The sequence below is a fragment of a genome, unplaced genomic scaffold (genome assembly GCF_019419815.1).
Source record: "Pyrus x bretschneideri cultivar Hongxiangsu unplaced genomic scaffold, Pyrus_bretschneideri_v1 Contig24, whole genome shotgun sequence".
Taxonomy (NCBI): Eukaryota; Viridiplantae; Streptophyta; class Magnoliopsida; order Rosales; family Rosaceae; genus Pyrus; species Pyrus x bretschneideri.
The window spans coordinates 3,071,072-3,095,446 of NW_025999546.1; the positions used below are offsets into that span (position 1 = coordinate 3,071,072).

At 36.4% G+C, this 24,375-nt stretch overlaps 3 protein-coding genes across 3 annotated transcripts; 1 reads left to right on the forward strand and 2 right to left on the reverse strand.

Annotated features, from left to right (window-relative positions):
- Positions 1-3,262: 3,262 nt before the first annotated feature.
- On the forward strand, positions 3,263-6,376 carry LOC125478308. Its single transcript, XM_048586428.1, has 3 exons — positions 3,263-4,247; positions 4,555-4,724; positions 4,944-6,376. The coding sequence occupies exons 1-3, from the start codon at positions 4,126-4,128 to the stop codon at positions 5,927-5,929; spliced, it is 1,278 nt and encodes a 425-aa protein (XP_048442385.1). The 5' UTR covers positions 3,263-4,125; the 3' UTR covers positions 5,930-6,376.
- A 3,512-nt stretch (positions 6,377-9,888) lies between these two features.
- Positions 9,889-16,990, reverse strand: LOC125478289 (CO(2)-response secreted protease-like). The gene is made up of 11 exons (XM_048586382.1): positions 16,784-16,990; positions 16,536-16,639; positions 16,292-16,389; positions 13,943-14,095; positions 13,346-13,457; positions 12,624-13,161; positions 12,442-12,542; positions 12,091-12,333; positions 11,634-11,748; positions 11,055-11,268; positions 9,889-10,834 (listed from the first exon to the last, which is right to left on the reverse strand). The coding sequence occupies exons 1-11, from the start codon at positions 16,886-16,888 to the stop codon at positions 10,284-10,286; spliced, it is 2,334 nt and encodes a 777-aa protein (XP_048442339.1). The 5' UTR covers positions 16,889-16,990; the 3' UTR covers positions 9,889-10,283.
- A 1,568-nt stretch (positions 16,991-18,558) lies between these two features.
- Positions 18,559-24,306, reverse strand: LOC125478283 (protein NCA1). The gene is made up of 7 exons (XM_048586357.1): positions 24,049-24,306; positions 23,449-23,704; positions 23,201-23,346; positions 21,002-21,089; positions 20,762-20,908; positions 19,151-19,300; positions 18,559-19,068 (listed from the first exon to the last, which is right to left on the reverse strand). The coding sequence occupies exons 1-7, from the start codon at positions 24,258-24,260 to the stop codon at positions 18,973-18,975; spliced, it is 1,095 nt and encodes a 364-aa protein (XP_048442314.1). The 5' UTR covers positions 24,261-24,306; the 3' UTR covers positions 18,559-18,972.
- Positions 24,307-24,375: the final 69 nt, after the last annotated feature.

Genomic DNA, 24,375 nt, shown 5'->3' on the forward strand with positions numbered 1-24,375 from the left:
CACCTTAATTTGACGTTGAGTATTTTGCTTATGTGGGTTTAATTTTGATGATTTAGGGTCGTTAAATTCGTTGAAAATCTGCTTGGTCTTCCTTCTGTTCTTGCTGGTTGTTTGTATTCGCTTTCTTTATCGTTTTGACTTAATTCGTTGAAAATTTGCTTGGATTTTTCGACATCTTCTTTAGAGATGCTCTTAAAATGACACTAATCATTTGTATAGGTCCACTTGACAATATTTTTCATAATCTAAACCGATCATTTTTTAAGTTATGGTTATCATCTTTAAAAAAATTTCACTAAATCAAAAGTTGTTTAGTTATTGACATGTGACCTGATAAATAGACGAACAAGATGTTGTCAGTAAACAATAAAATCTTCACAATAATTCTAAACCATTTCCGATTTGAGTACATTTTTCAAAGATAAGGTTATGAGATTAATTTGTGCAGAACACCCAAATTAATGGTCAATGCCATATTACTAACTGGTTAATGCTCAAGAAATAGTAGATAAACCAGTTGCATCGAGGGCCGGTCTAGAGATTTTTGAGGTCCGGGGCGACGTCAAAAAATGTGCCCTCATTTTATATAAGAAAATTATTTGTTTTCACACGTAAGACATCGATAAAATTATACTTAGAAAAACACTTCAAACTTAATAATTTAGAAACAAGGAAAAACTAATTTATTTTGTATCGTGAGGTGGAACAAAAAAACTCTAGGTTTACAAGTAGAAAGATATGAGTTTTGTTTTCCATCTGAACTTTTAAAGTGTTTTTGTATAAATCGTGATGTGTTTTTTTCTTATTTACTAACCTTGTCAATATGGGACTAAAAAAATAATGATATTTTTGAGTCTTTAATTGATATGTATAAGTAATAAATTGGTACTAAATTAAACTTTTTGATGACACGTTATATGATTTGCAATTTGGTTTAAAAATTTGGTCAACGCATTACTCTTTGTGGAAGATTAGAAACAAATGTTTAAAAATAACAACCCACATAGCTACTAGCTATTAAATAAATTAACAACTAAACAAAAATTCGTAAAAATTGAAAAGAAAAAACATGCACTTAGCATTTTACTTAGGACCTCGTTAATTTTAAACAACAAAAACCATTGATTCTAATTAAACTTCTTGGTCATTTAGCCAAATTTTATATATTTATAATCTTATGAAATGAAATTTGTAAAAATTGAAAAACAAATAAACACACATCATGTTTTGAACCCAAGACCTCCTTATTAATTTCAAATGACAAAACCACCAGTTCTAGTTAAACTTCTTCATCATTGAACCAAATTTTATAAATTTATACTCTTATGAAAATATATACAAATATATCACCCTAATAATTTTGGTGCCCTAATTATTTTAGGCCCCAGACCGTCGACCTACCCGCACTGGACCTGGGCCTGGGCCGGCCCTGGTTGCATCTCGACTAACAAAACCAGGATCAGCCTTGTCTCCATCTAAGTTTAGTATGAGCATCTGTATCGCCGGAGGTATCCATTTGATGATAGGGATATGATTTTGTATAGGTCTCACATTGGTCATCCTGTTAGCATTGAAATAGTCCTTACCCACCAAAGCAGAGCAATCATTGGGATCTTAGCTGGGTGGTAGGGTTTGCAATTCCGGAACAGCACGCCATAACCTTTTGCTCCATTTAAAAATTGAGTTTAACCAACAGCGCCAGGCCTCCATATACCTCCGTCTCTTGCTAAACAAAAAAATACAACGTAAAATAGGAATAGGATCCTCATTGTGGAAATTCAGAAAATCAATCAATTGTATATGTTTATCTTATATTGTACGGTTAGAAATCATTTTAAAATTTTAATTTAAAACTAAATATAAATAATATTTAACGAAAAATGATCGCACAATTTACGATAAATGAACATAATTCATTAATCCGTCAATCCCCACAAAGAGGATCCTTGTCCAATAAAGTCCATCTTAACATGACGTTTACATTTTATTTAATTTTTTTTACTAAAAGCTGAGGAGAGCATCCTACCCATTTGAATATAACACTTTGAATATCTTGACAACCACCACAACTAGTTCATATTATATATACTAGTATAAGTACTCGCACGTTACAGCGAGTTTTTAAAGTATATAAAATATGCAAAAAATTTTATCCACATGTAAACCAAATTAAGGGTTCAATTATGAATTCGTATTCTTGTTTACGGTTATATTTGCACACATACACTAATTAGCACTTTTAAATTCTTCGATCGTCACTTTAGAATTTCTTTTACTTTTTATGATATACATGTTTCTCAGTTAAAATGTGAAAAAATAAAAGCTGCCAATGTAAATTGTTAAAATAATTAAGTAATATCGCAGCTCTCAAATCCATTTAATAAGATACATTAAAAAAAATTTGCAAGCTACCTATTATCGTTAATCAGCAACTTTTTACATACATTATTTTGGTGGCAACAAAGATGGATCAACAACCTTCTACAAACTTTAGTCCTTGCATAACATTGACAATAGTAATATGACATGACAGTTTTATGATCATAAAAATCAACCAAAAATCAACCTTTGAAAATAACAATTGATAAAAACCTGTTCAGATTCAAGATGAAACTTCTGACACTCACATGATAAATCTGCCATTCATCAAGTATCATTCTTGAAAAAAAAAAAATGAAAAGTATTAGATCTCGAGGGATTTGGATCCTCGCCGGATCCCCTTGCTGGGGATCAACGAACACGGACCGTTGATAAAAAATCGTGCAGTCCCAATTAAATGCTTTTTATATTTTTAAAAGTAAAACAACATTGTTTTGCGTGAAAATATAAAAAGAAAAAAAACTATGACCGCACGATTTTTTATTTTTTATCAACTATCTGTGTTTGTTGATCCCTAAAATTCCTAGAGAGGGGATCCGGCGAGGACCCAAATCCAATCCCGAGCACATGCCAAAGCTCTCATTCAAAGACCAATAGATGATGCTACACCAAGAGCCAGCCACCAGAGTCCAAATTGCAGACAACGAATAAGCTCCTGGATATGCTGCATTTTGATTAATTATAAAATCAATAAAGGAAAGTCCAAAAGTACATCAACATTATGTATGAAACATGCCCGATAATGCATATATAATGCAACATTCATGGGAAATCTTTATCCCAGCAACTCATACAAACAATATTAGGCAAACTATGTTAATCAAATAACGGTTATTCTGACTCTAAATCTAAATGCAACTGAACAAAAATGTCGCCCTGCGAGTAAATACCTCTTGTTGAGGTCCACCAACTGTAGCAGCGATCACTCCTATACCTCGTGCTAACATAATTAGAAGCAGAAACCAACCACCTCTCGCCATAAAACGCCGAACATATTGGCCAATAGCCAAACTGAAATACTTTAAATGTCTTTAACGGCTGTGTTGCAAGTTTTAAATTTTCTAGTTCCTGGTGATGCTTCAAACGGAGTCCTGCGAAATTCAAAGATTACAGACAACCTTCAGATTTTCAATCTGACAATTTAAAAAATTAAACTACTTTCCTCAATTGGAATTTGATTAAACATTTAAAGAGTTAAAATAATCAAACTTCTTGTTCCTCCGCCTCCTCAACATCCTTGATCAATATTCCTCAATGTATCAATGTTTGCCTCTAACTTAGAACAACTTATCAACAGAGCAGCTCATTGCCGATCGATCGCCGTCGGAAAGCGCTCTCTCTCCTCCGCCTCTCTGTGTTTCTCTTTTTAGACTGAAATTTGAAGACGGTTTCGAAGTTCGATTAAGTGTAGAAATTCGCTTTGTTGATTTGAGGGTTTTAGGTTTTCTCCGATTTATTGGTTTGAGGTTTCGAATATTTGTTCTGTTAACTGTGAGCAACAGAGCTAAAGTGGACGATGTTTTGCCAGATGAGGCGAGGAGGCAGAGGGGAAGAAGCGGTGAAGATCCACGCGTCACCATTCTGCTCTCCGTTTGACAGCAAAGCAACCGTGGCAAAGTTGAAATAACGGCAAAAAAAGAGGGGTACCGGTTTTAGTATATATAGATAATATAAAGAACAAGTTTCGGTTGTGTGATAAGTTGGTGTTTTCTTGTTTAGTTTGTTGCTCTTGAGTTGCATAATAAAATGGAGAAAAAGCAAGTTGGGGAGCTTGTATCTGTAACCTTCACATGGAAGATTGAAAAATTCTCAAGGTTGAGACCCCAGAAGCATTACTCTGAGGGTTTCGCGGTCGGTGATTTTAAATGGTACGTATGTTTTAGTTTCTCCTCTGAATGAATCAATGACTTCTTCAGTTTCTTATTTCCCTATTTTTCGGTTTGACCAAAAAAAAATAAATAAATAAATAAATTACAACGAAGATCAACCACATGTCAAAGTTTAATCTAGAAATTACTGAACAAGAAGATATACTAAACCAGATATGACAACCAAAAGTAGCAAGGCCATCATGTTCGCTTTCAGATAGATGCATGTAATAATAATATGAAAATTTTACTTGAGAAGATGCTAAATCATTTAGCCTAAATGTATTTTTTTTGTTGTTTATCTCAGGCAGATCGTTGTATATCCAAAGGGAAGCAGTGGAAATCCCGGAAAGAACGACCTGTCGATATATTTGAATGTCGCAGATGCTGCAACATTGTCATCTGGGTGGAGCAGATATGCCCAATTCACCTTGACCGTCGTCAATCAACTTGACAGTGATAAGTCCATAACATTTGGTAATTTATGTACACTCCACACTCTTCATCTTGTCTATGCACTTGTTGGTGTTTCTGTCACTCAATCCTTGATTGCATTCTATGCAGTTTTTATTTTTCATTTTTCACAAGACTCCGTACCGAACAATTGTCTGTCAGCTTTATGTTATGGCGTCGGTTGCAGTAGCAATCTTTCTATGATGGTAATGTTCTGTAATCCGCCGTTGTTTGATTGTACAGAAACTAAACATGTGTTCAGCGCAAGTAAAAGTGACTGGGGCTTCACATCATTCATGCCTCTAAGTGAGCTTTTTGATTGCACCGAAGGGTTTCTTGTGAATGATGCATGTGTTCTGGAAGCCGAGGTTGCTATAAGTCAGGTAGACTACACGAGTGCTTCTGAAGTCCATGAAACTTGGTTTTTTACACCTATAAAACCCTCAGAGAACGAAAATGAAAGGCAAGGACATTCAAATGTGGAAGCTGCGCAATTTCTACAGGTGCTTGCTTTTCTGGATTCACCAAGTTCTGAACAAAAGCAAACAAATGCTGATTCGTTGCAAGCTCCAATCTCTTCAAAAGCACTTACGACATCCAGTTCTTATCAAATGCTTGCTTTCCAGGAAGAACCAAGCTCTGAACAATATTGCCCAGAGCCTAACGATAGCCCTGTTGAATCTCCCATGGTCAAGGAACATAAGATAGCACGCTCCACCCCACTTGGTGAGCTCATGGATTTCCGGGGTTTAGGGAAAATAGACAAAGATTATGTTCCATTTCTAGAGGAAGCCTGTTTGTTGCATCCTTCATTGATCGAGTGCCAAAGGAAGAGAAGTCGTGTGTTTACTGAATGGGCATTCACAGCTTTGGGTAGACTCCTGCACTTTTTGAAGACTACAAAGGGTAAGGATATGATCGAGGATCCGTGTGAGGAGCAGCTTCAGCTTTTATGGGAGGAGCTCGGAACCTTCAAATTTGACTTGGCTTGGTTGGAGCCTCATGTTCAGTCTGCTTTGGGTATGAAGAAGTTTGTGGAAAGGGAACGACATGTAACGGAGCTGAGAAATAATGTGGATGCTTTGGATATTGAGATCAAGAGGTTGAAGGCTTGCCTAACTGTTGCGGAGGTAGAATTTGTGGTTGCGAAAACAGACATGGGAGAGGCAGAAGAAAGCTTTGTTGCAATAAATAGGGATAGTGAGCTCGGTTATGGCGGGAGGCATTAGCCGTCCTTGCAGAATTCTCTCTTTTATACGAAAAAAACATGCAATCTATGTATTACAGGTCAAACTCCCTTGCATGTTAAGGATGAATGTGATCATGTTTCTTAACAATGGAGTGGGAAAGCCCCGCCATTTCAGTTTTTGTTCTGAATCAAACTCCTCCAGCTAAAGATCAGTAGCGATGATTCCGGGTTTTATTGTAATGATTGTCGTTTCTTGTTAGTAGTACTAGCTAGGTTTATTGAAGCTTAAACTATAATTAGTATAAAGCCTTAGTTAATTTGGCATTATGTCTTGTATTCTAGTTAGGGGCATCAGCTCATATGCAAGACAGCTTGTGGCTTTTCAATCAGCCCAAAGACGAACTAGGGTTTGCCCTGATAGATAATCGCTTGTCATGTGGAATTGATAGTGTATGTGTCTATAATTGTGGTCTATGACAAGTTGTTGTACATGTTTGATGTGCGATAATGAGAATGCACCATGTAGCAGTGTAGTACATGGATGGTCCTTCATGGTTAATTCGCACTAGGGAACTAAACTATTACATGTATTCTATGGCCCTGCCTGTTTAATCCGTATTGGGTATGGTTCTACCTCGTTAATCCATATTGGGGAACCATACATATTCAAAGGTGACTCTGCTTGGTTAATCCGCATTGGGGATTCACTAACTACTGTTATAGGAAATGGTCTTGCTTGTTTAATCTGGATTGAGGGACCACGCTAATAGTTGTATGCCTATGGTTTTGTCTGATTCATCCGCATTGGGCAACCATACACACTCTAGGAGTGGTTCAGTTGAGTTGGTCTGAAACCCTACATTCTTGATTTCGTTGAGTTGGTTAGGAATCCCACTTCTGATTTGGTTCCCTTAAGTTGGATCCGAATCCCGCTTGTGTTTTTCGTTTTGTACCAAGATTCTGCTACGTTGTAACAACCCGTCCCGGGATTTACGTAAGAAAATGGGTGTTTTTGTATTTTCACTAAGTTTGGGGGATACTTTCCTTTTTAAAATTGTTTTTGAGTCTTAATTGGTGAGCCCAAGGGGCCCACCCCCTGTTTTGTCCCCCGGTTTCTTTCCCTTTCCCTTTTCTTTTATTTTTTTTTTCTGAAAAGTCTCTCTTCTCTCATCTCTTTCTTACTCTGTGATTTCTCCATCCCCCCCTCTCGGTGCTCTTTTCTCCGACAAGAACACACACACACACACACCCATGCCCACACCTATAGCTCTTTTCTAACCCCGTGGTTGTGTTTTGGACGTCAAACCATGAAGAAACCACCTCGGAGACATTTCCCTAGTTTTCCGACGAGCAGCGCCCCTTTCGAGGCAATTTCCGGCCAAACCACGGTGAGTTGGCCAGCGTGCAAGGTATCAATCTCTTCGTCTCGTTGAGTACTACAACTTTCCTTTTTGTTTCACCCAATTTCATTGAATATTGAAGAAGTTATACTCATTTGAATCTTACCCAGTTTCCGGCGAACACCCGTGGCTTCCAGGCTGTTTTCCAGCCTTCTTCTCCGGCGTGAAACCCAGCCCAAGAAACCACCCAGGCCTTCGGGCTGTTCCTGCCAAGTCCAAAACCCTGAGCAGCCCAACCCAACATTTTTTCTTATTTTTATTTTTGTTTTGTTAATTTAAAGGCCTTTGGGCCGTTTCCTTTAGGGCCTTCGGCCCGTTAACCCTAAACCCATTAGACCCAAACCCTTAGGCCCAAACCCGGATCCAACCCAAGTCCAAACCTTTAACCCAATCCGGATCCAAACCCAAATCCGTTTGACCTATTGACCCGAACCCGGACCTGGTCAACGGTCAGCGTTGACTTTGACTTTGACCGAACAACGGTCAACGTTGACTTTGATCGTTGATTTTTTTGAGTTTTCGTGCGGGACCCCTCCTAGGCTAATTTCGACGTTCTGAACCCGTTTCCGATGTCCGTTTCCCCAAATTCAATTGTTTGAGTAGAGTTTGACTAAGTGTACCCTTTATGTGCTTAGGGGCGATTATCTGTGGCGTTTCCTTCTTCGCTAGATGGCGTGGCTTTTCGACGGCAAAGTACTGTGAGTGGACCCCTTCTAAAAATGCATGTTTTGATAGTAGAAATGCATACATGAAAAGCATGATTTGATGATTATGTTTTATGAAACGTTTTACGAGATAACATGCTTACTGAAACTAGTTTGAATTATTACTATTTTTACTATAACTCATGTTCTTATAGAATATCTGATGGATGACGATATGATATTTAGAACATGTTTAGAACACCTCTTTATAGTATAGATGATACATGACTTTATACTATGAAGTTGATTTTCAATATATGTATGTTCTTTGGTTTTGTACTTACCTAGTGGTCCTTTCCGCTACAGGAAGTAGGGATAGATTCGGTCCGTCCCGGACGACGGTTTGGTGTTGGCATAGGGCCTGGAGTGTGTTTTCCTCTGACTGTCTGCTCAGAGACGGGGAGCCGGTATGGGGCCTGAAGTGTATTTTCCTCTGACTGTCAGCTCAGAGACGGGAAGCCGGCATGGGGCCTGAAGAGTTATCGGACATTCACTAGTGTTTATTATTTATGCAAATTATGATTTGAGACATTGCACGACGTGCTAGGTTTCGGAAAACCTATGTTTATCATTATATATATGTGTTTTCATAAAACCTAGGGGTTAGTATGTTGATAACTGTTTTATTATATATGTATCAACTTGGTCCACTCATGTTTGTTTTGCGCCCCCCTTCAGGACTTAGAATTGAGGCATACAATCCCGACGTCCAGGCACTTCTGCATCAGCATCTTCGAGTCCTCTCGGTGTAGGACCCACTCCTTCGTTTCATTCAATTTTATATTATTTTCTTTTAGTGTTCTAGATTAGAGGTGTGCTCTGAACACGGTCCTTATTTGCATATTCATTAGTCATTTATATTTATACGTCCTATTTATCCTTTGTTTTCAGTATTTACACTCAATAAATGGCTTTCGCCACCCTCGGGTGTCGGCCAGCACGTGTCTATCCTAGTATTCAGGGAATATCGGGGTCGGGGCGTGTCATACGTGGCAGAGCATGCGGTGGCTGCGTTTGCTGCTATTGAGAATCGTAGCTGTTTTTAGGAACGTTTTGAGCCAATCGAGATTTGTTCAGTTGCTGATCATATTTGTACTGGCCTTGGCAACCTCCAAAAGGGTTCTAGCATGTGATCATCTTGACAACCTCCAAAAGGGTTCTAGCATGTGATCATCTTGGCAACCTCCAAAAGGGTTCTAGCATGTGATCATGTGATCATCTTGACAACCTCCAAAAGGGTTCTAGCATGTGATCATCTTGGCAACCTCCAAAAGGGTTCTAGCATGTGATCATCTTGGCAACCTCTCCGACTCTCCAGCCAAATAACTAACGGTTATACCTCCATTTTCACTTACACTGGATTCTGGGGAGTATTTGACGATGTTCCTAAAACCTTGAACGTAACAAAAACTGCTTTGACTGAATTGCTTGCGCTTAACGAACATAGCGTGTCACACGCTGTGCTTAAATGTCCTCCTAACGGTGGAGTAAATCCACCTCACACCCACCCTTGCTCCGCTGAACTTTTGTTCCCTGTTATTGGTTCTCTGCTATTGCTTCCCTGTTAAACACGAAGAACGTTCTATATACACTAAAGCTTGGAGTTGGAGGCATGTGTATGTGTGTTTCCCCAAGGGACTAGTCCATTATCAGTTTAACCCGGTAGCTGATTTACCAGCCTACGCTATTTTAGCATTCGGAAATGCAAATATACACAACAGTTTCTGTGCTGGTGTCTGTGTTTACCACCGGAATAAATGAGACCGTTAAGAAGCTCAAGGCTGGCCTTGCCGCTCAAAAATGAGAGATTACACATTCTTTTTCGGGCTGTGGATTACGTGAAACAACAATCAAGGCTACGAAACCTTGTCATTACCAAATTTAATTATAACATATTAATAAATAGGTAGTATTCATTGTCCAAATAGAGAAGGAAATACAATCACAGTAAAAAATACATTTGTCAAATAGCAGCCGGATGGCACAGTGGATAAAAAGAATGACTGAGACAGAGACAAGGAGATGGCGAAAGGTTTAGGGGATTCGTAAATTAGATCAAAATGGCTGAAACATTGCCTTTGTCCATTCGTGCTATGCGACACTGACGAGCCTTAGCCTTCACGTCGTACCAGCTTTTTTTCTCTAGGCATATTGAGGACGGGTTTGTGATAATATAAAGATGTCAATCGTACTTTTGGCTTCCTCTTCTTTCACATTTTCCCATCCTCACATGAAAGATCTCTTCTATCTTTTAATCACTCCAATCAGTTAACACCTTCACCTTCCGACGTTACTCAACATTCACACTAAACACAGTACGAACTGAATGTTGACCATTAAACCATATTATGGACCCAAAATTGTAGCCGCTAGTAGCCTTCTTGCCATAAAATGACACTTGGAAAGACACTCTCCTCACACCCTCAGAAAAAACCAACTTCTCCGGAAGTACCTTGACTGTTAATCCTACCGGAGCCTGCACCTTTGCAATGTACGTAGAATTCCGGGCTCCAACATTGGTCACGGTTCTTTCAATAGCCTTTGCAGGTTGGCGCCGGCTGAGCTTACTAATGGAGATGGAGGGGTAGTTGATGTTAGAGATGAGTTCTTCAGTGGAGATTTTAGGGCAGTTGAACTTTGTGTTTGACATAAATCTTATGTTCTTCTCTGGGTAGCCGTAATAGCAAAGGAATTCGAGATAGTTTTCTGTTGTGGTTTCGAAGACTAGTCCCGGGTTAAGAGCTTTAAGTGGGTTTATTTCTCCGACCCCCACCTCGTGTGGATTTGCAAAGTGGTTAGAGCTGTTTGTCAAAGGCTTTTTCATGTTGTTGTAAATGGTTGCTGAAACAAGAAAAGATGTCGATATAAGTATCTCCTATGTGCCGGTACTTTCAAGTGAAAATAAGCTCAAACAAGTATAATCCAGGTAAGGAAATCATGTAATTCTCATGCTGTAAGTATCTTCCTAAATATTTTGCATTGAAGTCAAATGAAAAGATTGATGAACACAATATCTTAACATAGAATGGCTGCACAAGATGTCGAAATGTCAATAGAATACCTGTGGTCATAAGGGCTGATTTGATCATGGAAGTAGTCCATCGACGATGCACTGACTTGATGAATGCAGCAGCCCCTGTTACGTGTGGACAAGCCATTGATGTCCCGGATTTTATGGAAAATTTTGATGGCTTCTTCCCATTTGGGACTGCCCCTTTTTCATTCTTGGGAGCTATGGCAGCTAAAATGGCCACTCCTGGAGCCATTATATCAGGCTGAATAGCACATAAAGAAACACGAAAAGTAAACACAGTTAGTTTTGCAAACAACTGGTACATTACCGAAACTTGGTAAATGTACGGGTAAGCACATTTTTTGTGGGTGCTGACTGATTTGTGACAATGAGATCGACCTGGCATGTAAAGCCTTTATTATCCGATTTCATCAGGTCTGCACACTTGCTTCAGAGTTGGAAGGTTTAGTGCGCATCCAACTAAATCATGGTTTTCCAACTTTATAAATGTTTGGAGAAATGTAAAATTTGGAATGCACATCAAATTAAATACATACGGACATATCTAATGTTACGATGCAGGTGAATTTCAAAAAAAACAAAGAGGTGCTAGCTAAAGAAAATAACCTTCAGAATGTTTTCTGTAAGCTCTGCAGGACCCCTCGATGAAAAAAATGCAACAGCCGGTGCAGGTCTATACCGTGGAACTACAACTGTTGGAAGAATCCTTGCTGTTGGGTTTCTGTTGTTAAGGCATACAAAATTCATTGCGGCCAACATAAAAATTGTAATCATAACTGATGCGTATGAAAATTGTTGTAATAGAAGCTCAGATTCAATGGCCATATCCTTTAGCAAGGAATCACCTTATCACATAGGTCTGACCGGAATATATCAGATATTCAGCAGCATATAATATCGAACAAAGTAGCACACGACAAGAACATGTAATAACCGAAATACTGAGAGTTCGTAAAAATGATCCCATGTATTCAACCATGCAAGGAATTATATAGATCGAGTATTATGGACAACAAAAACACGCATAAATTTCTCAGCATAAATAGTTTACATAAATGCTTACTCGGTAGAATTTATGTACTCGAGAATCTGAAACCCTGCAGTATTGCCAACTTCTGTAAATGGGAAAATGCCGGAATCGAAAGGTACAACTTTCTCAGCTTCATCAATCAAAATCAACCCTTTGGCTTTAGTATCAGCAACAACTAATTTCTTTATTCTCCGTGAAACAGCCGGGTCATCATCAACACAAACAACTATTTTGCCAACCACTTTCTTTTGATCCAATGATCCTGGATAGCAATTTCTGCAGTTAATTGCAAAACCAAAGATTTTATCCAAATGCTAAAAGAATTATCACATGAATATGAATTCCAAAAGGAAAAGAGGCCGGAGGATGATGAATTATGATCACCTTGCTTCAGATACAGGCGTGTAAATGCCGGTGGCATCTTTTCCAAATACAAGAGGATATGTCTTCGCGTGAGTGAGATTGGAGAAATTGATGGCTGAACCCTATTAGAACCTAGATATGAGAAACTTTTGTATAAGCAAGATACCGAAATACTAACTGCAGGACTTCATTAAACGTCTTACTGTGAATGTTCTCCCATTTCCAAGAACGATATTAGATTGGAAATCCCTATCAATGTTAGAAGCTGCAATGGTGAAGATCCACGGTGCTGTGTTTACAATAGTGTAAGGATCGGGACCATCATTTCCTGCAGAGCAAATTACCATCACTCCCATTTGCTCAGCATGAAATGCTCCGATGGCTATGGGGTCATTTAAGTAGTCAGGCTGAAACAGTGAGCTCATCCCAATGGAAATAGATATTACGTCTACTCCATCTCTAACTGCATCATCAATAGCCTTCAATATGGTGGCACCAGAGCAACCAACATCCGAGCATGCCTTGTAACACGCTATCCTAGCTGACGGTGAGCCTCCCCTTGCTATACCTTGTGCTAAGCCATAATAACTAGCATTGGGAACTTGCACACCAGCTGCTATGGATGTAGTGTGAGTTCCATGGCCAACAGAATCTCTTGGTGAGCCATTTGTAGTGGCTAAATGGCTCTGGTTACCGTTTGTTGTCAGCGAAACATTATAGTATCTTGCACCTATCAACTTTCTGTAACAAAAAAATGTAATGAAATCAAGATGTTGTATCTTACACATCAACTTTTAAATAATCTCCAAAACATTCATTTGAATCCCTTTCTTTCTCTTTTTATTTTTCTCATTATAAGCCAGGTGAAATAGCGATTAACACCATAAATGCAGTGTTTAGATAGAATGTGAAACAATATAATCACCTATTACAATTAGATTTCTTGAAGTCAGAGCCTTCCATACAGACTCCTTTCCATCTTGAAGGGACTGCACCGATTCCCTCATCACTTAAACTCGGAGACTCAGGCCATATACCTTAATCAACACATTAAACTTTCAAAATTATTCTACAGAAATGGAGTTGCTATAGAAAAACTTATCTTATAAAGTACGCGATACACAAATAGGATTATCATCATAACATATAGGGATTTGGAATTTGACCATGTAGTCTGTGAAGTAGCCGTTGTTTTAACTTTTTGTTAGCTTATGGAAAACAAGAACATCAGTTGTTCCCAAGTTCTTCTTATCCATAAACAACGTCGTTTTATAAGCATATTTATTCATTTTTCCAATACAAATCCTAAATACTAAACCAAACCCGAATTAATTAATCTTTAAACGCATACGAACAAAGATCAGCTGAGGATCCTATTTCTGTTTACATGTTCTCAGTTTTTTTTGCTTTACCTTTTTATTTGGACCTTCATATACACATTGTACCATAGAAAGAGAAAAAAGAGAAACAAGATAAAAATTATCACTGGCAAAGAAACTAGAGCAGAAGAATGAGGAGTTACCTGTGTCTATCATCCCAATTATAACATCACTTGATGGTCGCAGATACTTATTCTTCGATGCCCTGACAGATTCCGACTCCAAGAAATCCCAAGAACGTGTTGTATGTAGTTGGAGTATTGAGTCGGAGAAGATGGAAACAATATCATCATTGCCTGCATGTTGCAGAATGGTTTACACTTTTTTTTTTCAGATTTTCAATATGTACATTTACTGGAGTTAAACTTAAGACATTACACTTACAAATGGGAGATACGTACTAAACTATAGCAAATGTTGCAATGTTAAAACATCTCCATTCCATAATAATATAGTTGATTGACTAAATGGGTTGTCTATATATTTATTGTAGTTAATTTACTAAATGACCTAGGTTTAATTTATTTTTTATTTTGATATGTCATATAACCTTAAACCAGTTCGATAATAAGCAAGGAGTTTTGTGAATCAACCACAAAGATATTTTATTGAGAATTCCTACTCATTCTTCAATAGCCAAATATTATTCCTCAAATAACTTTTTAGATAGCTAGTGAAATGTTTTTAAAGCTGATTCGACAATAAGTTTATTCGAATTATAAAAGAAATAGAAGCTTTTAGTAACACATAAATGATGACGATGTCGAGATTTTAAGGTGTCATCTCAATATTTTGCTCACCCGCACAATTTTTCATATGAAACGGTTGAAATTTAACTAAAATTTTCAATTAGTTAAATCCAAATAAAAGAAATATGTGAAGAAAATTTTTCACTCATCTCGTTTCCTCAACCTCCGAGGCATAGGCCCAAAAGAAAGAAAAACTAGTCTAGGTTGTTATTGGGCAGCAATACCTATGAACACCAGTAGCTACTACTGAGGGAGCTCCAACATAATTAAGCCCAAATCAAACAACATATATCCCAACAACCCCATCTTCAAATATTTCGGAAAAAAAAAAAATATATATATATATATATAATTTTTTGGAAAAATTTGAAATAGATCCAATTTTATAGACTACCTTTTGAAATAGGTCCAATTTTTAGTGACTTTTGACTTCTGAAATAGGTCCAATTTTTAGTTACTTTGGACCCATTTCAAAAAACCCCTATATTTTTTAACAAACGATATTACCAAGGAGAGGTGGATAAGCTTTACAATGGGATAGAATTTCATTAACAAGTCCAGCTCTTTTGTTCACCTATTGATTTATGGATATATAGTTATTGATTTTTAAATTTGATATCAAAGGTCTTGATTAAAACATTAGAAGAACATTTATTTGTTCTTCAACTTAATATCAAATCTAAAAATGAGTAATCATATCAATAAGTGACCAAAAAAACATTTTTTTATCATCGATTGTACGTATCTCCTATTAAATTGCTAGTGAAATATATATATATATACACACACACACACATATACATACATATATATATATATATATATATAATATACATGACTGTATACAACACATAATAATAAAGAATTGAATAATAATAATAATAATAATAATTTTTTTTTTAATATGCACAACTCATCCAATAATAATAATAATAATAATAAAGAATTGAATAATAATAATAATAATAATTATACATGACTGTATAAAAAATGTATATTATATATATAATATACATGACTGTATACAACTCATCCAACATGTGTTATGGAGATCTTGGATCCGTCTATTGTATTTGTTCTATATAAAATTCAGTGAGATAAATCAAAGCTTTTTATAATTTTTTTTTAATAAAAAACTAGCTGTATTTCTGCAACTGCTTCTTCTTTTCTATTATTCCTTTTTATTTTCTTTGTTATGATGCATGACTGGTAATTGGTAAGGAAAACTAATGAAAAGAGTTTGAAAATTTTGAGTTTTAACGATAAAGACAAAATAAAGGATAAAGTGAATAATACCATAATTGACTTTTTTATATAAAAATATAGTTTTTCGTTAAAGTGAACAATACCGAGCTTTTCGTTAAAACTCCCTTTTAATTAATTAGTACGGGCCCATGATATAATCATTCTTTATAGTTGATACCAGAACCAGTGACGAGTTGCTCTATATACTGTGGCAGGGAGGGACGAGGGAGGGAGGGTGGCTGCATCTACATGCCTGAAATTACCTGGTTAACCATGCATTCTCTCTCTCTCTCTCTCTCTCTCTCTCTCTCTCTCTCTTCCTTGATGGATTCATTAGTAAACTAATAATATAAATAAACAACCAAAGAGGGATCTGGGATCCTAATTTGAAGGTGTACAAAGTAAATACACACACACACACACACACACATATATATATATATATATATATTATATTATCTAATGAAATAGTAGAGAATTACAAGGGGAACTAAATACCTGATAAAGTGGAAGCTTCAGTTTCTGTAAGCATGGCAGAGAATCCTCTAAAAGCATGATTATACTTGTGTATTACAGAAATTCTTTCAATCTCATGGCTGGCAGAAACAGAAACATGATATAATATATTAATTAATGACTAATTGTGCAGAAAAATTAGATTAATTGATGAAGAATTAATCACAAAATTCATCAAGTTTATGATGGTGATTATGATGCTCATCATGATTATGGTGATCATAACCTTGGAATAATGGATGACAACATTTGCAAGTAAGCTGATTCATCAGCTCCATTATCTCTTCCATTTCCATTTGAGAATGAACTTCCCATATAGACCACATGATGCTGCCAAATTACCAATGACATATGAAAGAATTTAATTTAGAATATTCAAACATAACACCGTCCGTATCCATTTTCTCAGCAACCAAACAGAGAACAAGATTAACCAGAAGACAGTTTGGACACGAACCTATAATTCAAAGTTACCTTGGGATTCTGAGTTGAAGTAGTAGTAGTAGTGGCTCCACAGAGAGAGAGGAGGAAGCAAGGTAGAGAGAGAAAAGGTAGGAGTAGAATTAAGGCATTAGCCATGGAAGCAGCTGAGTCTGTGACTGAGAGTGCTTCTTCTTCTGATCAGTTAAGTGAATTGGTTTAGCAAAATTTACAGACCAATATTGTAATTTTGTATTGTTTTGAAAGTTTTGCTTATATATGAAGTTATACATTTTGTAGGCTCAGTGTGAAGGGAAAGCTTTTTAATTGACTCATCAAGAAGCTTGAGCCATGAGCAAAGCATCTTTGATGCTTTTGTGGTTCTCAATACATATGTATCATAAGCATTCATAATTTTCAGTGAAATGCAAACATCCATAATTTACTTCTCAATTATTAGGTTATTAAAGTAACATTAAATCCGCCTGATGTATGTCGATGTTCTTGTCCAAGACATATAAACATATGTGTGTATTTGTTTGGGTAAGTTATCATCATGTTAAAGTTGGACCATCCAAATTCAAACCTAGTGTATTTTTAACTTACTTATCTCTGTCTAGTAAGTTTAAACTTGAGATCTAATTTCATTAAAATTGGGTCACCGACCAACTTGTTATACTTTTCACGGTGTCAATTGCAGATTTCTTCAACTGACACCTACTTTCATCAAAATTTTTGTTGGTTTTATATCTCATCCTTAACACGCCTGCTTTTCTTGAATGTATATAAGAACTAGAGCTTGTATTTTAGGTTTTAGCTCTCAAGTTCAAATATCATGAACTAAAATATAAAACTTATGCCAATTGACCGAGAAAGACAGTGTCAAACCTGTCGATTGGCACATTTCTAACTTAGATTTTTTGGCATACAATAAAAAAATAAAATACAAAAGATAAAGTATCAACCTACTTTCTCCACTCTTCCTTGATAGAATGTGAATTCCTCACGATGCAATCATTTAGTCAACAGGAACATGGGTACTGTATTTAAGAAAATTGATTATTCTAATGATTCTATAAAATTCGAGTGCTGAACTAACCAATCTGAAAAGAAAAACATAACAAATTTATAAAAGCGATATAATTAGTCTATCAGAGCGTTTAATCAATATGACAATAAAAAAATTATTCTTAGAACATTTAGCCAATTACCCTTATATTTTGTATTACTTCTTCTTATAAAGGAGAAGCCATACAAAAATATCATTTCAACTGCAGATTCCAACTCTTTTTGTTTTTCTATTTGGGTAATTTTTTTTTCCAGTTTTTTTTTTTTTCTAGTAAACTTATATTGCAAGTAAACAATGACTCTTTTCATGTGCACCATTTTCTGTTCTTTTTCTTGTTTCCTTTATTCTCTCTCTTTTTCCCATTAATTCCAATTTTCCACCTTTAAGTATCTCAATTAAAATATTTGTATATATCCCACCTTTTTTCTTTCTTTCTTTCTTTCTTTCTTGGTATTCTATTTTTTGTGTTTGTTATTTGACGAACGAGTTTACCCACCAAGAAAAAGTGCAGAAGAGCCTTGCAAGTGCAAGCACCATTACCGGCTTTAACTGCATCAACTTTGTAAACCAATCTTATGACTTTAGGAAGCATTAATCAACATTATACAAATGAAATCAAAGTTTCTTAGCGGAATGCAATTACCTACCATTTGAGGGAGGACCGATCACGATGACCATAATAAGGTTTGCACACATAAACTATTACGTGTTAGGGGTTGACTTAACCAAAGTTCGAATCCTCCCTTGCTATTAAACAGAATACACAATACATGGAGATTCTCTTATTTGTTGAATTTATAGAGAGTTACAACAATCTTCCGAAAATCTTCCGAAACCATAGCGGGTAAGTAAAGGGAGGTGAAGTCTAAACATGAATACAATGTAGTGCCAAAGTGGGATTTTAGGAGGACAAAGCAACAATAATGCACAGATAAAGGGAAGGTCGGAATGAGAAGTATCGGAAAAACAGTGCTCTGGCTCATTATATAGTAGATGACTCTTTTATATACAATACAACTGAGTGGTACGTCTATGGAGGCATCAATCAGTGAAGTAGTACGGAACAATAGCCACCGCAGCAATCAATCTCCCTCAGATTGACTGTGCTAACGGAACTTTATTGCTTACCTAACCAAAGCTCATTAGGATATTGAAGCAAAGCGAACTTATTTTACTAGATCTCTGCGGTTCTTTCTTCAGGGGCAGAACTGACGTCAGATGTTTGCTTCTCCGCAACTTGACTTTTAAGGAACTCCATCACTGAAAGCCGCTGCATTGGAAACAAAATGTTAAATCAATTCTTCAGGATCCAAACTATTTACTCAATGAAGTCAAGCAGGGGAAAATCTTACCCGTTGCTCAAGGGCACTCTCTTCGGATTTTAATGTCAAAGATTCCAACAATTTTATGCCTTCTTCAAATTCATCAACTGCCACATCCTCGTCCCCTAGATTCCTGTCAACATCTGCAACTTTTGCAAATGAAACAGCTAGATCCAGAATCTGTAATTGCAAGAATAAATATGCAAAGCCAAAGTCAGGAACCACAGTGCATTTGGTATTAAATAAAAACATTTAACCATTCTTAATAGTAAATGTATTTCAGTAATTGACGAGGGGCACAATTTATAACTACACAAGGTTCCATCGTTGGTATCTTTGTTTTTACCTTCATTAGAAACAAGAGGGTTAAGAAAGTTAGAGAAGAAAGAGTTAGAGGTTAACATTTGGGAAGGTCTAACAACGACATTTGAAATAAAAGTCAGTTTGTTGAAGTTCTTCCATTGGCCTTTTGTTAAACTTAAGAGTATTCAACTCAAAACCAATTGCCAATGGGCAAAAGGATAGAGGTAATACAAAGCTTAGAATGTCCGGTGTATGACTTGCTATTCTCAACATCTTCTTTTGTATTGTGGCCAAATTCAGCCAAACATGTATTCATATTGGATGACATAAGAATATAGGAGGTCAAATTTGCCAAAAATCAATGAAATTTAAGTTAAAGTTACAGCATTCAACTCAGTCAGAACCAACTGCAATAGTTTAATGGGTAAAAAGGCTTTGAACTTAATATATTGTGATGCAGACTTAGAAAATCAGATATCGGACTCTAATCTTAACACCTTTCTTTTTCCATAAAACTAAACAAATAAACAAGAAGAAATCAAGATGATCTTATCTTTCTCTTATCCCTGCTCTCCCTTAGACTTAAAAAATTGGTAATTTCCAACCATGATGTGAAAACACAAATTTTCTACCACTAACCAATGCACCTTTGTACTAATATCATATATACATAAACCGAGCAGGCACAAGCCGCAAAACAGAAAAAAAATCCCTACACACGTTGGTCTCACTTATTACTCTCCCAGCAGGACCACATTAACTAATGGACCATATTAATCAATACACCTTTGCAACACAGGAATATTTAGATCCTGTGTTTATGGTTTCTACCCCCACCCCATCTACATGGATGGCTGAAATTTGCATAATTTCAACATAGTAAGGAAATCCCATAATGCTCCAACCAAATTTATTTGTATAGATGCAAATATTTTGCATAAACAGGTGTTCCTACCAACAAAAGTTTCATTTTAGGTTCAGGGCCGTTATAGTATTGAAGCAAAAATATTTGCTCAAAAAGACTCTACTACATCAAATAATTCACCCTCACAAGCTAGATATAAAAGTCTTCCCAAACAATTAATGTGCTTAAATATGAATATACAAACCAACTGAATTGACCAGACCCAGAAAATCAATCCATTAAGATACTCCAGTGACCTATACTAGTATTCCAGATAATAGCAACCAAACAGATACACATCCAATGAGCTAAAGTAGTATCAATACATTCCCAAGTGCATTTAAATGACATTAATAAAAAGTGTATAGCATTTGTATTGATACTGTAAGTCACAAAAGAAACCTAATGACGACAAGCAAAAGATAGTTGCTGACCTGGGATGGAACATTTGGATCATGCTTGACAGCATCACGTCGAACATTCAACGACTGGAAGTAGTAAGATCGTGCAGATTTGAGGTCTCCGTCATAATATTTGAGATCTCCAATTTTATTAAGTGAAATAGAGAGTGTATGCATTATCTACAAAATTAAAAAAGGAAAAATAACCATATCAGGGAAAAGCACGGGTAGGACATAATGTTGATATTACGGTAAGGGTTTGGATGTAATAACCTCCCAATCATTTCTTGGCAGTTTTGAAAGAAACTCAACACTCTCTTCAAAGTAACTGACTGCAGAAACAGCGTCTCCTGCAGCCCGACTGCACAAAAAAAAAAAAAAAAAAAAGATGAATTAGAGATCCACTCGAGTAAAAGAAAAAAAAAATCAGGGATCATAGTCAAATTATGCCATGAATACAGTAACAGTCTAGAGTCTACATATGCAGAAAATACATTAAGCAGTTTTCTCAATGTTAAAGATATTCTTAAAACACAGATGGTATGAATCAAAACTCATCTCCGACTTCTTACGAACAATCTAGTTATCCTCAAATAGGCAAATCTTAATTGACAGTCTGATCATTTCTTACAGTGCATGCAGAGTTGAACATCCACAATGTCATCAGTCCATAGCTTCAATTTAGTGACAACCATGCATGGTATTCCAACAATAAATTCATTTTTCTCCCAACTGATGGGAGGATAAAAAAAAAAAAAAAAAAGCAGTTATGTGTAGTTTATGCATAGGTGCAAACTTATAGAGATTGATTACTCTCTACATGTACACACAATAATGTAGGGGTTTAATTATATGTTATATATTTTATCAGGGTATCCACAAAGTTTATTATTATGGGATTTTACACGGGCTTGCTGTAGTAAAGTTTGAGCCTTTGGCGTATCCATTAAGAATTTAGACACCGACGTCAACCCTAACACTTCATCTCTCTTTTTCTCTTGTTTTTGTCTCATTGAGTATTAGCATCCTTAACCTATTTTGGTCTGCCATCACCATACCACTAAATCATCACCAATCCATAGAAGCGAACCACCAACAAACCTTTGGATCCATTACACATTTTCGCACTGCAATCTATCAGCTGTCATTAACTTGCCAAATTCCAGCCACTAAACTTGCTCTCAAAAAGCTGACACTGTCAAACACCAACCACCATCTTTAGTATGCATACACCACCATCTTTAGTTGCATGCATACACTACTATCCAAACCAAGACCAGTTTTTAAATTTAGTTCTTCAACTTTTTTCCTACCCAACCAAAGAAGAATTCAAAAATAAAAAAATAAATGTTTCCTCTATTCTGGTATTTCGCCTCATCATCAATTGAAGGAGTGTTGTTTAGGACCAAGTTCTTTCATGATGTGTTGAGTTTTCTTTAAAATTGTATTATTAGCATAGTTCCCACCTTTACTTAACTTGTATTCTTCCTTTTTCAATAAACTATATATTCAAAAAAAAAAAAAAAAAAAAAATCCAAGTTACCCATTACAGCAACTAGAATCAAGGAAAAGAGGGTTCAGTGGTCTTTCACTATGTATTATCTAAGGATCAATACTAAAAAATCAAGTTAAGATGAAGAAAAAAAAAGCATGAGGGACAGGAAGATGAGAATTTTATAAGGTGATCTCTCAGATACGTGAATTTCTTGAGAAGACTCAGATAATCTAAATATTATCTTGCACTGAATTTTCAAAATCTCCTGTAAGAGAATGAATCGCATTGTGTCTTCATCTTTATGTGACAGGTAATCAGTAAAACGAATGACCACTTGTGTTCTATAAATCAAATTATACAACTAGACGTATAAAGTTTATATTCCATCCAATATTGATGATATGAGGTAGCTAGTATCTATATTCCATGAACAAAACTTTATACAAGTGTTGGATGGCCAAATTTGATGAAACCAATATTTGTGGTTCATTACAACATAGACAGATATATGAACACAGAAGTTTTTTGGTGGTGAGGCGAAGAGAGAAATAGGAAAAATTTTGACCTAGAGAAACAGTTTGAAAAGTAAAACTATGAAAACTCACAGTCCATAAGCACTCTAGGTTCAAATTCTAATCCTGTAAGGCTTTCTCCATCACCTTGGTATGCTTCAGAACCAATAGATTGGATAAAGGTTATGTGCTTACCAACAACATTACAGATGAACTATTCAGGTATAGGCTAACATACACCATCTTTCGCTAACATGATTGTGTTAACTATCTAAATGCATACCATTAGGTAAATAAGTCTGATTCATAAAATGGCCCTATAACAATGTTCTCTTGCCATACTGTTATCCAGCAAACATAAAACATGTCAAGCTAAAAAATGCTATCATACACATAATACATGCTTAGTTGCTTACAAACATTCATTGTGCGGATACATAAAGAGTGTGGAGAGAGAGGACAAACCAGCAGTCGCCAAGCATCCCAAGAACCGCTCCAAGCTGAGAACACAACTCTGATGTGTTACCCATCGTTTCTAACTGACCTCTGATGTCTTCTGCACAAAGACTAAGTCTAGATTTGGCACTTTCTATATTCTTGGCTCGGAATGCCTGCACATTAGACAAGATATAACAGCACCAACAAGTGAACACGGCAAAGCAAGAAAGAAAATGCAACACCAAGAAATCAAACCACAGGCGATACAAACTCACCCTCATGGCCTGTTGCACCAAGAAAGCCCCTCTCTCCAAAGACACGTCTTCGTATATAACTCTCTTGTTATTCTTATCCTCATTCTTGTTACTGTCATTTGTTGAATCCTGATTATCCTCTGCATTATGAGACCTCTTGATTCTGGCATGGCCTTCAATGAAGCGATCCACCAAACCCTGAAGATTGGAGTCGGCTTCAATCTTCTCAATGTCAGCTCCACACAAAGGACAGTCCTTGAAACTTGATATACAAGCTCTAAAACAACAACGCAATTGAAACAAAACAGGAAATTAAAATAGAATAAATTAAAACAAAATCTACACAATTAATAGGAACCAAACCCAATCCAATAAAACAAGTAATTAAATTGAAAAGCAAAAGGAACCCAAGACAAAAGTATGTTGAAATGTTCAAAGGAACCAATCCAATTCGATGAAACAAGTAATTAAATTGAAAAACAAAAGAAACCCAATACAAAAAGCATGATTCAAAATTCAAAGGAACCAACCCAATTCGATAGAAACAAGTGATTAAATTGAAAAATAAAAAAAAACCAATACAAAACACGACAAAAATTCAAAGAAACTCATCCGACTTACTGGCAGAAGGAGTGAGAACAAGGGACGCATTTGGCAGAGTCGAACATAAGAGCGTGGCAAATCATACAGCTGAGAGGGCCAAGCTTGAAGGTCTGAGAATCGTAACCCAAGGGGCATTTTGGGGGAATTGTAGCGGTGTCAGCTGAGGTCTCTTTCTTGCTTGGCTCTGATGGCCGACCGGCTTTCGCGAATGGGCACACTGGCGTCATCATCTTCTTCTTCTTCCTTCCTTCTTTCTATGGACTGTTCGAATTTTGTCGCTGCACTTGCGATCTTGCTAAAGCTTTATCCAGCTCCAGGATACGACGACGTTTGGGTTCTGTTCGG

Bases quoted from the DNA above. Each gene is read 5' to 3' on its own strand.
- LOC125478289 (XM_048586382.1), bottom strand. From the start codon at position 16,888: ATGGCTAATGCCTTAATTCTACTCCTACCTTTTCTCTCTCTACCTTGC. The intron at 11,749-12,090 runs GTAAGCATTTAT...CCTTAACAACAG, and splicing joins GAGTACATAAATTCTACCGA to AAACCCAACAGCAAGGATTC. The intron at 11,269-11,633 runs GTTATTTTCTTT...TGTGCTATTCAG, and splicing joins TTACAGAAAACATTCTGAAG to CCTGATATAATGGCTCCAGG.
- LOC125478283 (XM_048586357.1), bottom strand. From the start codon at position 24,260: ATGATGACGCCAGTGTGCCCATTCGCGAAAGCCGGTCGGCCATCAGAG. The intron at 20,909-21,001 runs GTTATTACATCC...TTAATTTTGTAG, and splicing joins TGCCAAGAAATGATTGGGAG to ATAATGCATACACTCTCTAT. The intron at 19,069-19,150 runs GTAAGATTTTCC...TTTCCAATGCAG, and splicing joins AGAGTGCCCTTGAGCAACGG to CGGCTTTCAGTGATGGAGTT.
- LOC125478308 (XM_048586428.1), top strand. From the start codon at position 4,126: ATGGAGAAAAAGCAAGTTGGGGAGCTTGTATCTGTAACCTTCACATGG. The intron at 4,248-4,554 runs GTACGTATGTTT...TGTTTATCTCAG, and splicing joins GCGGTCGGTGATTTTAAATG to GCAGATCGTTGTATATCCAA. The intron at 4,725-4,943 runs GTAATTTATGTA...TTGATTGTACAG, and splicing joins TGATAAGTCCATAACATTTG to AAACTAAACATGTGTTCAGC.